The sequence below is a fragment of the Abramis brama genome (assembly GCF_963993115.1).
Source record: "Abramis brama genome assembly, chromosome: 1".
Taxonomy (NCBI): Eukaryota; Metazoa; Chordata; class Actinopteri; order Cypriniformes; family Leuciscidae; genus Abramis; species Abramis brama.
The window spans coordinates 22,420,028-22,434,466 of NC_139963.1; the positions used below are offsets into that span (position 1 = coordinate 22,420,028).

Here is a 14,439-nt window from a genome sequence, read left to right on the forward strand (position 1 = left end):
TTAAATTAAAAATGGTACACAAGATAATCAATAATAAAGCTCCTATATATTTTAACACATATTTCTCGGGTAAGTGAGGGACATTTTTATAATGCTAGGCAAAGTCTTGTGGATATTACATTATATCGTTTAAAACTTTGTATGGTCGTAGGTCTTTCGAATACTTAGGGGCTCAAATGTGGAATAATTTGCCTCTGGATATTAAGTATTTCAATTATTGTTGGTTTTAGTTTGAAAGTCAAAAGTTGGTTATTATATAGGTTATTTTAGTGATGAATTTGTATTAGTGTATTGAGTGGATGTTTAATTGTGATTGTAAACTTTGCAAATGTGGAAGCTTATTGTAGCTTTGTATTTATAATAGCATGCAATGCCAAAGTAACCTGTCACTAGGAGTGAAGTTTGTGCTTTACATCAAGGACTGCAATGGAAACAAGTTTTATCTTTATTGTGTTATCCTTGACAAATGAGTGTATTTCACTACTTTTTTTTTGGTCTAATAAAATAAGATAAAATACAATTTAAAACCTAGTAATGGTGGAGAGTTTAGGAAACATGTTTAAAAAATGGAAAGTAGGACGGCACTATTTAGGGAAAAAATCAAATTGCGTTTTTTCTGATAAAAATTATGATTGTGATTTTAAAAAAAAATCCAAAATGCTTGTTTGTAGTGCAGCACAATTTGGCCAAAATTTTGCGATTATATATTAATATTATTATTGTTATTAATAAATAAAAATCTAAAAATGACAAAAAATTTGAAATATTACTGTAATATCTCTCTTTATTTTACAAGTATGAAATTACACTACTAATATTTATGGCTGACTTGATTTCTTTATTTTCAAACATTAAAGCTTCCCTTTTGTTCATAAGCGCTTCTCATTAGAAGTATGTGAAGATGGTCAGTGCATGTTGCGTTCCCAAATGCACGTTAAATCGACCCAAACTGCAGATGCAGAGATTGAGATGCACATTTACTGCGAACCGAGCCGCTGCAAACTCCGGCAGGTACTGAGCTGCTCTAAAAACACAGTGCTGCGCTTCACTCTGAAACATGCAGCGCATACTTTTATTTATTTAATTAAATCGTAGCATTTGCAATTTGTTAATCACACTAAGTTGATTTCGGTTTTATTTAGAATAATCATGCAGCCCTAATAGAATTTATATTTTACAATTGCAAATATTTCACTTTTAAATAATTAGTGATAGGATTTTGAAGAAAAATGCAACACTAATTCTGCATTAGTCACAAATTGAAAAAGTTGACTGTTAAAGGGTCCATTATGTATCTTATGAAGTTTTACCTCTTCGTCCTCTTCCATGTAGGGGTTGTAGCGTTGCTCCATCATTTCTCTCTGCCATCTCTCTTGTTCCAGTGTCTGCTGGATCAGCTGGGCCACCTCACTCTGTTCCCCCGGCTTCTCTCGGCCAATCACAAACCTGCAACACAAACACCAGCCAATCAGGTGACCTAGTGGACTAGCTGCCATTCCTGTACTGTTTTGAAGCGTGATCTCTAGTGAAAATATACTATATACAGAAAGGAAAAGACCTTCATTATAAAAAATAATCAAATAATATCAAAAACTTCATCACCATCCTGATGTATGCATTCAACTGTATTAAAAGCAACTGATTTTTAATCAGGTATTCCACAAAAATAAAAGTTATTATTAAACATGTTCCTGTGCTTAAGCCTCGTCTATTAATCACATTTTCCATTTTCCTGCACTACAATCATAGACCATCCATGCCTAGCGAGGACAGATTAAGAGAAAACAGGACGCAGATTTGTGAGCTTGTTTGAATTGCCACAACCCAATCCCTCATCTTGATTGTAGATACAACTACACAGGTCAAAGTGACAGAAAGCAGAAATCTATTTGACGGCACTATTAGAGATGATAGTGAGTCAGAGACAACAGAAGATAATGCTGATTAAATAGAGGGGAATTAAGTTCTAATACACTAAAGCTTGAGGTCTACCTGAATTCATCAAAAAAAATCTAGAAAATGTTTCCACAAAAATATTAAGCAGGCTGCAGCACCTCGTCAACACAAGATCATGTGACATTGAAGACTGGAGTAATGTACAGCTTTGATCACAGAAATAAATTACATTTATATATATAAAAATATTAAACAAATATTTTAAATTGTAATAATATTTAACAATACTACTGATTTGACTATTTTAGTATACTTTCCAAAAGTCGCTATGCAAATGTTGCTTTGTTTCCTTACTTGACAGTGCCGCTGGTGTTCCTGAGGACCGATGCAGCGAAATTCTGGGTTACGCCCACCAGACTGGTTCCGTCCACCTCCACGATCAAGTCATTCACCTGGATCCTACCGAAGGGAAGAAGAACCAGGATAACAGCTCAGGGAGGAAAAAAAAAAGCACATTTGTAAAATAGCTGCTTCATCTTGGGCCAAGTTACTGAACAATCTCATCACTCTATGTGTAAAGAAATTGACATTGCCAAAGGAATAATTTATTCGGTCTGAAATAGACCTGAAAACTGACCGACAGCAGCAGTGAATCAGTGCCCCACTTAACTAAACCACTTCTTGTATTCCAGGCCGTTAAAATGATCGATCGACCCTCTCAGTCACAAAACATGTCAAACTATCCAACCCCATCCAAAATGGCCCGAGCAGCCTGTTTGTCAGGGCAGCCGTACGTTTGATTGACAGCAGATAAACCAATCAGGAGCCAGAAAGTGAGGATGAGGTGCTTGGAAAAACACATGTGGTTACAGCACATTTTAGCATCGGTTTATTAGATTTGTATGTCTCCTGTGGCTTCTAGGTTTCTAACTGTCATGACAAAATGAGAAGGAAGCCACTGCAATGCACCACGAACCTACTGACTCAAGCCTGGAGAGAAATAACTAACGTTATGAATTTTTATTAAGAATCATAACACTCGCTGAATCTCTGAAGGATCGTCATGAGCAAAAGGGGGCTTCTCTAGGCTGAATTACTGTTATTAAACCTCTTGAGCTTGAAGGGTAGAAGTAACTTCTCCACGACCTCCATGATTCACTCCAGGGTCTGAAAATCCCCAGACGACTTTGCAAGGTCAGATTCAACTGAATATAGATCAATAAACTTCACCATCCTTCCTTCCCTGCATGTGTGTTGACTGAATTCTCAGTCACGCATGATGAACTTCTGTTTTATAAAATAACAAAACCATGTACACTTAAGCATATGCATAAATGTATGTCTCTGCATCACAGTTTCTCTTACTGACCTTCCGTCTCGGTGGGCGGCTCCTCCTTCCGTCACGGTCTTGACGAAGATTCCCAGTTTTTCTAGGCCCATGTCTGCACCGGCACCCATCCCGATGATGCTGATTCCCAATCCGTCTTTATCTGACCGCAAGGAATCACAGTGTTATCATGACTAGTTCGCGTGTCTCGTAAATGAACACAACACAGAGTTATAATATGCAGGAAGACATCAAGTCTATAGGCTGCAATGCTGTGGAAATGACTGATTTAGTTATTTACCTAGGTAGTATTATGATCAAAATACTAAAACATAATCTTTAAATCAGTCTTGCTTTTGTTAACTAAAACTAAAACATGTTTTAAAAAGTGTTCGGCAATTTAAATAAAGCTGAAATAAAATACAAATTATTAATAAAAGCTTAGAGAAAATTAGAAATGTTGCTTCAACAACTAACTGAAATAAATTTAAAGTCCACATGAAATCAAAATTGACCATATTTACTTTGTTTGCCTAAATTGATCGTTTTGTGGTGAACAATTCATCCATGCAAGTCAATCCACACAAAAAAAATTTTTGGCTTCGTAATCTTTAATCAAAATCTGAAAATGCTCCTCCCCTCTGCATTGGAGGACCTTCCCTGATGACGTAGGTTTGAGGACTTGGGTTGGGAAACGCTTAACCACTCCCCTCAAACCGTTAGTCTGTTATGAGCGAGAGATGGAGAGGAGGAGCGCTAGAGTAAAACCCTGCCCTCTGTTCAATATTCCTTTTCACTGGGAAATATGTCACAACACTGGAGAAAAGTCGTTTGCAACTTCCGGTTCACGCGGACTTTAAGTACTAAAATACAAATAAATTAAAGTTATATAGAAATATAAAAAACCTAAAAAATTACAAAAGCACATAAAATGACTAAAACAAACTAAAATTTAAAGTATAAAAGTAAACGGCAATTCAAAATATTAACAAATATTATAATAGTATAATAATATAATGCTTTAATTTGTAAATGGGCACTTTAGAGAGGTTTAGGGCTTTTAGATGCCAATAACTAAATATTGGGATAATGATCTAGAATTAGTATGCGACTAATCCTGTGACTGTAAATCCTGTGACCAGATTTTGAGATTATAATTATTTAGCAATTATAAACACATTTGATTTCAAATAATCCTCTTGGAATGATCTTGTTCTTAATCACTTATTTTTTAAGCCCAGATTGACTGTAACTTTCATTTTACCATTGCAATATTAAAGCTACACATCTGAACACAAACTCATCTATGTCTGCGCTGTGATATTTCACGTACAGTAGCTATGGTAACCGCCAGACTGCTTTAGGAGGGAGGGCTCAACCCCTCAGACTTTCTAATCAGCAAAAGCTGCTTACTTTACAGACCAAAACAAGCTGCTTCAGTCAGTTTGTTTAGAAACAGGAAGTTAAGGACCCTTAAGGACATACCACACAGGCACTAAAAACACACATGGTCTAGTAAGGCGGGTCACGTACCCTTCTCCAGCTCGACGGGGAATAGGTCCAGTCTCTCCACCCTCTTCTCCAGCTCATACTCGGCCGAAGCCGCCATGGGATCAACATCATCATTGCGTCTGTCGTAGTCCTCATTGGAGTATGTGGTGAAAACCTGAGAAAACAAGTCAAAAAGCTTGAGTATGTATAGAGTATAGTTATATATAACTATATATATATATATATATATATATATATATATATATATATATATAAATAACAATTCTCATCAGAATACACAGCTATTTGTTGAATGACTGTCAATGGAGAAAGAAACAGGGTACAGATGGTGTAGTTATGACATCTACCAGCAGATGCTAACTGAGACATGCTACTGTAACCTGACAAACAATGTCAGATGGATTGTATGGGAGACAATCATTTTTTTACAGTTTCATTTGGTACCGCTAGTGGATATTATTCATCTTCATCTTCTTCAGTGAAGATTATTTTTCTGTAGCCCTGGGTGCCACTAAAGCAGTAGTTTTTACAGCTACAGTCATGCATCATGTTCTCCATCAGAGAGACTGGGGCCATGAAACCACACGAGCATATGGGTGTATCACTGTGGGTTCATTTATAAATTATAATAATAGTTGGGAACTACAACAGCCTTGCTCCGGAAACAGAGTACCATTCTATATAAAGCACCATAGTTTACTCATGAGTCTTTAAGCAGCACTTGTGTTACCTCAGCTGAATATATTGTGGTAACAGCTTCCTGTTTACAGCTGTCTTTGATCGAAGCTTGCTAAAGCCGCATACTAAAAACAATGAGATGGAGGACAGCTGAATAGAGCGGCACTTTTTCCATTTGAACCAGAGGATGAGTAGCCTAGAAATCTAGACGCACCCTAGCGGCAACAAAATTTATTTATTACAGGGTAGTCTAGCAACTCTCCGTTGACTTTCGGAGCTGTAAAAACCTAAATTGGGTCAAGCCAATCACATCGTGTATAGAGTAGGCGGGGCGGGCTTAACATAATGACGACAGAGTTGCGACTCTGCTACTTGAATACAAACAATGGCGGCTGCTGCTGGCGAACAGTCTTTCGAATCGGCTTTGGCCCCGACTCTGGAGGACTTGGAGTTAAGCTTTTCTTTGAGAAAAGAGCAAAGAACGGCACTTAAGTCATTCTTAAAAAAGGAAGATGTGTTCGTAGTTTTGCCGGCCAGATTCAAAAGTTGAATCTATCAACTAACGTTAGCTCCGCTGTTGGGAAAACGCTCTGATTGGTTGTAGCGCTATCCTATTGCGTGCAGAGGGAATTTGAAAGACAGCCGTTTATCCCGCCCCTCGGATTGAGCCGTGTCTATGGTGAGTTGCCAGACCTAACATCTTGATGTAGGTCTGGCTTGCCAGGCTAGAGGATGACACTACCAAGTAAATGCTGACACGTGAGTGAGTCGTTTGAATCATTCATTTAACAGATTTGTTCAAAAACACATCAAAAGAAGAATCTTGATGAGTGAATCATTAAAACATTCACTCAACCCAGTCGTTCAAAAATGCTGATTCATTCAAGAACGAAACTAGTGGCAGACACATGCATTCAACAGATTTGTTTAAAAATATTGAATCATTCAGTGCTTACAGCTGAATCACAGCTGCACTGATTTATGGCCATCTCGATTATTAAAGTAATATAATGTGATTCATTTCATTTAATGTGAGCATTTTGTTAATTAATCAGCATATAACATTTTAAATGACATATTAGATTTAAGTCTCAGATTTTTCCTTATACCATTGTTTCTTAATACAGCTAACAAAGTTAATACTTTATTCTGAATAAGGTTTATGTCACAATTATGAATGTTATCTCCAAGTTTTACAGAAAATGTTTTAAACATTGATTCCATTTCTTCCCATGCCATACTGCAGTGGGAAATAATAATATCAAAAACTGCTGATGGAGGAAATCTGCATCAGTAGCGGAGTAACGCAGTGATCAGTACCCATCTGCCTCTCCGCTTGTGCTGCCGTCAACTTCTCTTCTTCTGGGAAAAACTACAGATAATTCTGCACATCAGTAGTTGGGTACAGAAGGACATAATGCAGCAGAATTAAAGACATTGACTCGCCCCCACCCCCATTTCAACATTTCTCATTTTCAACTTCCTCAGCCCACCCCATACCACTGAGCTTGTGTCTTTCACAATCACTCACTTCCTTTTATTTCAACTCCCTCTTTTTATCTACTCACCCAGTACATTTAATTCTTTCATCCCTTCATTTCAAGGAATATTTTACCATAAAAATGTTTTTCATTTATTATTTCTTTTCTTATGTGGGAAACAATGAAGGAGCTTAAAAAACATTATAAAAGTCTATATGATACAATATGTAGTTCTATATATTGTCTATAACGTCCATACCAAAGAAAGTAAGTTGAACTATGAATGACTAAAATGATCAGCCTCATAAAAAAAAAAGATAAAAAAAGAAGATGGTTCCTTAAAGGAGCCGTATGTAAGACTGTGGCCAAAACTGGTACTGCAATCACTTTCAAATTACTGTAGAGCGGTGTATCCCCTCCCCCTCCCCCCTGACTCGAGGTTGCCAGATAGGCTGCAGGATCCAGCAGGAACGTAGGCTGCTATGTAGCTGTGGTAACTAGAGCAGAGCTGGCAACCCGGATGCCGAAACACTACTGACTTTGTGATTGGTAGATAGGTGGAGGGTGGAGCATCAGGCCAAAACATGTGAACAACATCAACATCGGTTGAGGGCTGCAACTTCACTTTTTAAATGACAATATCCTGGCCTACTACTACTACTGTTGTCAGTGATATAAGTATTTTAAATGAACATGATTTCTTAATGTCTAGTGACATATCAGGGCCATTTTATGATTAATTGAAATACATTTCTTACATACAGCTCCTTTAAGTTGAACTTACTGACTCACAGTTGTTAACTGCACACTGGAGGAGAAGATTTAGCCTTGTATGTCTTCAATATGAATCTGTTTCTCACACAAATCTATCATATGGCTTGAGAAGAATATAGCATTTAAGTCATATGGACTACTTTTATGGTGCTTTATTTGGATCTTAAAAGGGTTAGTTCGCCCAAAAATGTAAAAAATTGTCATCAATTACTCTCATGTCGTTCAAAACCAGTAAGCCTTTTGTTCATCTTTGAAACACAAACAAAGATATTCTAATGAAATCTTGAGAGATTTCTGTCCCTCCATTGACAGTCTATGCAACTACCACCATAAAACTAATCCATATGAATTGAGCAGAATGAAAGTCTCACGGGTTTGGATGGAACGACATGAGGGAGAGTAAATGACGACAGAATTTTCAATTTTAGGTGAACTATCCCTTTACGTTCCCAAAATACCAAATCAAATTATGTTTCCACTGACATTTCATAACGTGACTTTGTTGGATATTATCTTTCCTGCTGGGAAAAACTGGGCCAAATCTGCTAAAGTTGGTTCTTGAAAAATGGTAGCTGGTTTGTGGCTGGTCCAAGGTCACCAGCTCTAACCAGCTTGAAACCAGGTCTACCAGCCATATAGACCACCTAGAAACCATGTAAAACCAACTACCATCAGAATATTCCAGCACAGTAGATTCAATATACCACATCATCGTTTTATTCCTCTCTCACACCTCCGTCTCTCTCCTACTCCTCCCTTCCTCAGATCCGCTCCATCTCTTATCTAAAAATATTTCCTGAATCTCAGCGCTGAAGTGAACAGCAGGTCGGAGCACCCTCACTGCGAATGCCATCGGCCTGCTCTCATGTCTCTGTCTCCATGGCAACGGCCCGGCGATTGTGATTATGACATCGTTGTGCCATTCCCACCCCCCACCCCCTCTTCTCACTCTCTCCCTCCCCCTCCTCTCCTGCTTTTATTTATTCCTTCCTTCCTCTTGACGGCTGTGCAAGAGGGGAGGGGCAAATGCAACTGTATATAATACTAAAATCATGTCTATACTGCCTGCATCACTGAATATGTGATTTTCATTATATGAGAAAATTCAATACATTTCAATTCTAGAATTTCTGGATTCCAGTAAACACAGATTGTGTCACTCATGTCTTATAGGCCAATTCAAACAGTGCAGTGCAAGTGCCATCTGTGAGTTTTATTATCATTGGCTAAAAGTCCTTTTTGGTGTCTCCTTTTCTGTACCTCTTTCTCAGTCTCTCTCAGAAGGAATGTTGGAAGGGACGACACGAAATTCACAGGCCAGATGTGTCTGAAACACATGCATCCTCTGTGAACTCTTTCCACAGAGCAGAAGAAACTTACAGACTTCAAATTTGATGCAATGAAATTAATTGCAAGAGTAAACCTTCAAAATCCAGGAACCTCCAAGGTGTCAAAAAATAAAGTTAAATAAATAAATAAATACTAATATAAAAGCTGTAACACTTTATGATAAGGTGTAATTTAGGGATGCACCGAAATGAAAATTTTGCCATTCAAAACGTGCCATCGGAGAAGGGATAATTAAACATCTGTTTGTGTCCCTGATTTCGGCCCTCCAAAACCATTTCGGTTTGTAAATGTAAATAGCTGAAAAATTTCGGTAGCCGAAATTTAGGTGCATCCCTAGTTTAATTTGTTTACATTAGTTAATTACATTAGTTAACATAAACTAACAATGAACAACAATCCTTCAGCATTTATTAATCTTAATGTTAATCTCAGCATTTACTAAAACAAGTTGTATATGATGACATTTGTAAATGCACTGTGAACTAATATGAACATTTTTATTAACTAACATTATCAAAGGAATAATAGCCTAAATGCTGTTAAAATATGACTCATTGTTAGTTCATGTTATGCATTAACTAATGTTAACCAATGAGACCTTATTGTAAAGTGTTACTGAAAAATGTTTTGTTTACAAAACAATAAAAATAGCGGGTTTAAAATTAGTTGTGGCCTAAGACTTACTGAAACCACTTAAAACCAATGGAATGGATGTAATTCTCTCCTTTATAGCCTCATTTTAAACCTGACTAAGGTTCATAAGGTTTAGCCATCTGAGTTTGAGTTTTGAGGCTGACTTTTTGTAATTATTCCCCCTATCAAAGAAAGAAATGACAACAAATTCAGCCTGCTCGATGCACCATACTTCAAAGATCTGCCATACTAACAGAACATGTCAAGCATGTGACAATAGATTACACAAGCTGACAGATAATACTGATAAGTGCTAACATGAGCTAGAAACCCCACATTCATGCACACAGTTGCAGTGTGTGCATGTGGATTGCAGCTGGTTTGACTGTGTGTTTTTGGCTCAGACTCTCTAAACTCTCACTAGTTGGTATGCATGGGGAAAGTGCAGTGTGTTAGCATTACAGCATGCTCCTCCCCCTCCCTCCCTCACACACAAACAAACCCTCATTTCTCTGCATGTCACATCACCGAAGTAAGATGTGGAGGGTCCTGGAATTTGAGCAGCCACACACACAGTCTCTCACACAGGCTCTCTCTCACACACATATATATACACATAATTTTTACAAATATTTATCATATATAATTCATTGAAATTTAAAACAAATCATATAACATTAAATAAAAAATTAGATTTAATATTATATTTGATATAATAGTTAATGATAATAGTTATTAATGATAATAGTTATCATACTTTTTTTTAATTTTTGGTAAAAACAAAATCATCCTGATCAATCATTTAACAACAATTTCCCACAAATACTATCCAACACAATTTGCTAAGAGTTAATTTTTCATGATTTTCACAATAAATAAAATAAATAAAAGTGTCAATATTATAGAACATCAGTATTGGAAGTATCAATATTTCAAGATCAATCATGTCCATTTCTACCAAAAATCTCGGTCACCTAACCAATGTATATTAGTTTTTTTTATTAAAAAGGGAGCATTTATTTTCTATGTGTTTTCAGTATCAGACTCGTTTTACCCAAAGGGACATACAGGAACAGAACACTTGCAGCAATCTAGCTTAAAGTGACAATGGTGGCAGAATGGATAACCGCTCATCCGAACCCTAAACCTGTGTTTTACCAGACCAGATCTTCAATTCAACCCCAATGTAACACATGCAGACAGAAACACAAATGCGTTCCCATGCACTTTTGTATTCCAGTTTATTTCTTGCTCTTCTCCGAGCAAGCAACAGTACTAACGCCTTTCTCTCCGAGCCATGGTGAAAATCAGCCTCTCTAGGCACTGTTTTGACACTCCTCGCCTGGTTGCCATGGAGATTGTCTTTAAATGCAGACCGATACACACTCCTCAGACACAAAACACACTCACAAACACTAATAAAACGTGACACAGGCGCACACATGACAAACCCCCGGGTGTTCTGAAAGGTTGTGACAAATATTCTTAGCAACTTGCGTTTGCTAATAATTAAAGCCCTGAAAAGTCACACGTGGTTCAGCTGCAGGGTGGTCGACAGTATCCCCCACAGACAGGTCAAGGAGAGAGAGAGAGAGAGAGAGAGAGAGAGAGAGAGAGAGAGAGAGAGAGAGAGAGAGAGAGAGAGAGAGAGAGAGAGAGAGAGAGAGAGAGAGAGAGAGAGAGAGAGAGAGAGAGAGACCCACAACAGCGCAGACACTGCAGGGTGGTCAAAACAGCACTGAAACACTTCCTTCATTCCCCTTCCCATTTAATATTCATAATGCAGATCAACTTTGTTGAATGTCTAATCGGTCCTTGGGATGAGACGTTAAACCGAGGCCCTGACTCTCTGTGCTCATTCAAAATCCCAGGATGTCCTTCAAAAAAAAAGAGTAGGGGTTTAACCCGGCATCCTGGCCAAATTTTCACATTGGCCTCTGTCCATCATCATGGCCTTCTAATCATCCCCATATACTGATAGGCTTCACCACTCTGTCTCCTCTCCACCAGCAAGCTGGTGTACGGTGGGCGTTCTGGCTCAATATGGCTGCCGTCGCATCATCCAGGTGGATGCTGCACATTGGTGGTGGTTGAGGAGTTCCCCCCTTCTGTGTAAAGGCCTTAGACTTAGTGCCAAGAAAAGCGCTATATTAATGTAGTGAATTTGTGAAGACAAGTCCTAAACATTTATGAAATATGTAGACTTATGAAACAGACATGAACTGAATATTTAGATATTCGGATAATGATAATGGACAACAACTGGAATAAAATACTAGCATCAAGCTTAATGCATGTAAATATGCATGCTTAATTTAACAGGTATCATCTCAAGAATAAATGCAGTCATTTTACATTAAATTATTATTAAAATTATATAATTATTACTTTAATCTAGTATGTATGTAAAAACTCTTGGCTGTCGCATCATATTATGCCTAAAGAAAAAGATGCTACTTTTTGGCAGATTGAAATTTGAGCACAAGCATTGTGGCATATAGGATTGTTTAGATGGGGACACTTAATATTCAGCAATATTAGTGACTTGACACAAATGAATGAGAACTGAACTGAGCTGGATGATGACATCACTAGGTGCGTTAACATGGAGCATTGCATTCCGAATAAAGTCCAATCCAAATGAAAATGCTCAGTGTAAACACCATTGGAATAAAAATGCCCAAACCAATTGAAATTTCAATCAGTTTGAAAGGGGTGGAATAAATTTGATAAGACATGCAAACACTTGATCAGATTCAAAAAACGACACTGGAATGTTCTGCGCCTGTGCAATGACATAGAAATGGCGTAATGACGTGTGACGCACGGAACAAGCTGATGTTGTTGTTGAATAGAATAAAAGACTCTCATTCACTGATGCCTTGTTTTTGGGCACAGGAATGCGCAAATCAACTCAATCACTTTAGCGTTCATTTAAACATTATGTTCGGATTCATCAACTGAAACAAAAAACGTGGCTGCTATTTTCTCCAGAGCTGCTTTATAGCTGAATTGAACTCGTTCCACAACTGATTGCATTTTCTTGAACCAAACTGAATCAACACTGAACTGATTTTAACTGAATACTATTGTCATTTTAGAGCTGCTTTACAGCAGAATTGAATTCTGTTTGCATCATTGAACCATTATTTTCCTATTTATCACTGTAAAGCTGCTTTGAAACAATCTGCATTGTATATAAAGTGTTATATAAATAAAGGTGACTTGACTTGAAAAACATAGGTACTTGTTAATTGAAATGAAGCTAAAATAAAACAAAAAATCAATATTGGATGAAAACAAACTTTGAAACAAAAATGTAAAATGTTGCCATCCATGACAACTACCTGAAATAAGTTGAAGTTGAAGAACTAAAATTATTAACTGGAAATGAATAAAACCTAAAACTAAACCTGAAATAAAAAGTAAATTAAACTTAAATATTATTATTTTAAAAAAAGTAAAAAAAAAAGTAAAAAGCTGAATATTTAAAAAATAAAAGTTAACTCTTAAAATATGAATAGAAACTATAGAAATAATACTAAAGTAACAATGCTTCATTGTATATAGCATATTTTGTCAGCTGTAGTGATAATATTCTATCTACTGTATAATCTTACAGTGTATGTTGAAAACAATATGGTAATACGTTATTCCAAATACATAGCCCAAATCTGTGCCAACAACTAACCCATAATGCCTGTCTTCCTGTGTTTCCTTTAATAAACTTTTATCATTGGGTGGTGGTTTCTCTTTTGAAACAGCTGTGGCTGTGATGTGAATAGAGGAAGTTGATCCTAATCCAGTTTAAAAGTCACTAAGAGAAATACACAATCAGGCGGCACACATTCTTTTTCTTTTTCTTTTTTTTACTCAAAAAACTTTCTATCATCAAAGGGCATGAGATGGATAATATTCTGCCATCTAGAGAATTTAAATGCACTCCCATCATAGAATAACTAATGAAAATCTTTCAAACCACAATCCTTCTCCAAAAGCTCAATGTTCATTAAGAGTTTAGTTGCACCCTGAACACTGCAAATCAGGATCTTCAGCTTCACTTGAAAATTACAAGCAGGTATGTAAGAGCAGGGGTTTGAATCTGTGATAAAAATGAACTACAATGTGCAAACTCTCACTCATTTATCCTTAAAATAAATGCAACAAGCAAAGAAACAGGAAGCCAACTTTGACAACAGGAAGCTGCTGATTAAGATCAAAGTCGCCAACACTGTCAAAGGAAGTACAGTCAGAAACACAGCAACTATTAGCATTAACACCATTAGCCACGTTCAGCTTTTGAGTAACTTAACTTTGTGTAACTCTTGTACCTCGTTCGAATCCTAGTTAGGAAATTACAACAGAAACTTAATTTTCCATTTAAAGGGGTACTTCAGCGCTGGCAAAATGGGCTTTCAACTTGTCTGTTTACAGTTAAAAGTAAAGATGCATGATTCTGGATAAATCTGCGAGTCTCCCACGATTCTGAACAAACAATTAAACAAAATAACATGTAATTAAATGCTTCACTTGTTTCATTACTGGATGAATCAGCATTTTTGAACATTTTTTCCGTTTTTGAATGAATGATTCAATGACAAATAACATTTTTTAACAGTCACTAGTCACCACAAGGTGGCGTAATGGCGTAATCAATCCAATCGCCTCTGCAGACATCAGTGTTTATGTCTGAATTATAAACTTTTATCCCAGTGCTTCTGTAATAATAATATGAATATTTGTAACACAGAAATAACGATAATGTGTGGTTGAAAAGACATTTGTGAA

The 14,439-nt window shown here is 36.9% G+C and overlaps 1 protein-coding gene across 1 annotated transcript in view; it reads right to left on the reverse strand.

Annotated features, from left to right (window-relative positions):
• Positions 1-14,439, reverse strand: part of ppp1r9ba (protein phosphatase 1, regulatory subunit 9Ba) — a 45,671-nt gene that overhangs the window by 8,312 nt on the left and 22,920 nt on the right. Inside the window, exons 3-6 of the mRNA XM_084127631.1 lie at positions 4,757-4,889; positions 3,266-3,386; positions 2,251-2,355; positions 1,311-1,446 (exon numbers count right to left, since the gene is read on the reverse strand). Of these exons, the coding sequence (XP_083983757.1) occupies positions 1,311-1,446; positions 2,251-2,355; positions 3,266-3,386; positions 4,757-4,889 (495 nt within the window). The remainder of the gene's footprint in view (positions 1-1,310; positions 1,447-2,250; positions 2,356-3,265; positions 3,387-4,756; positions 4,890-14,439) is intronic.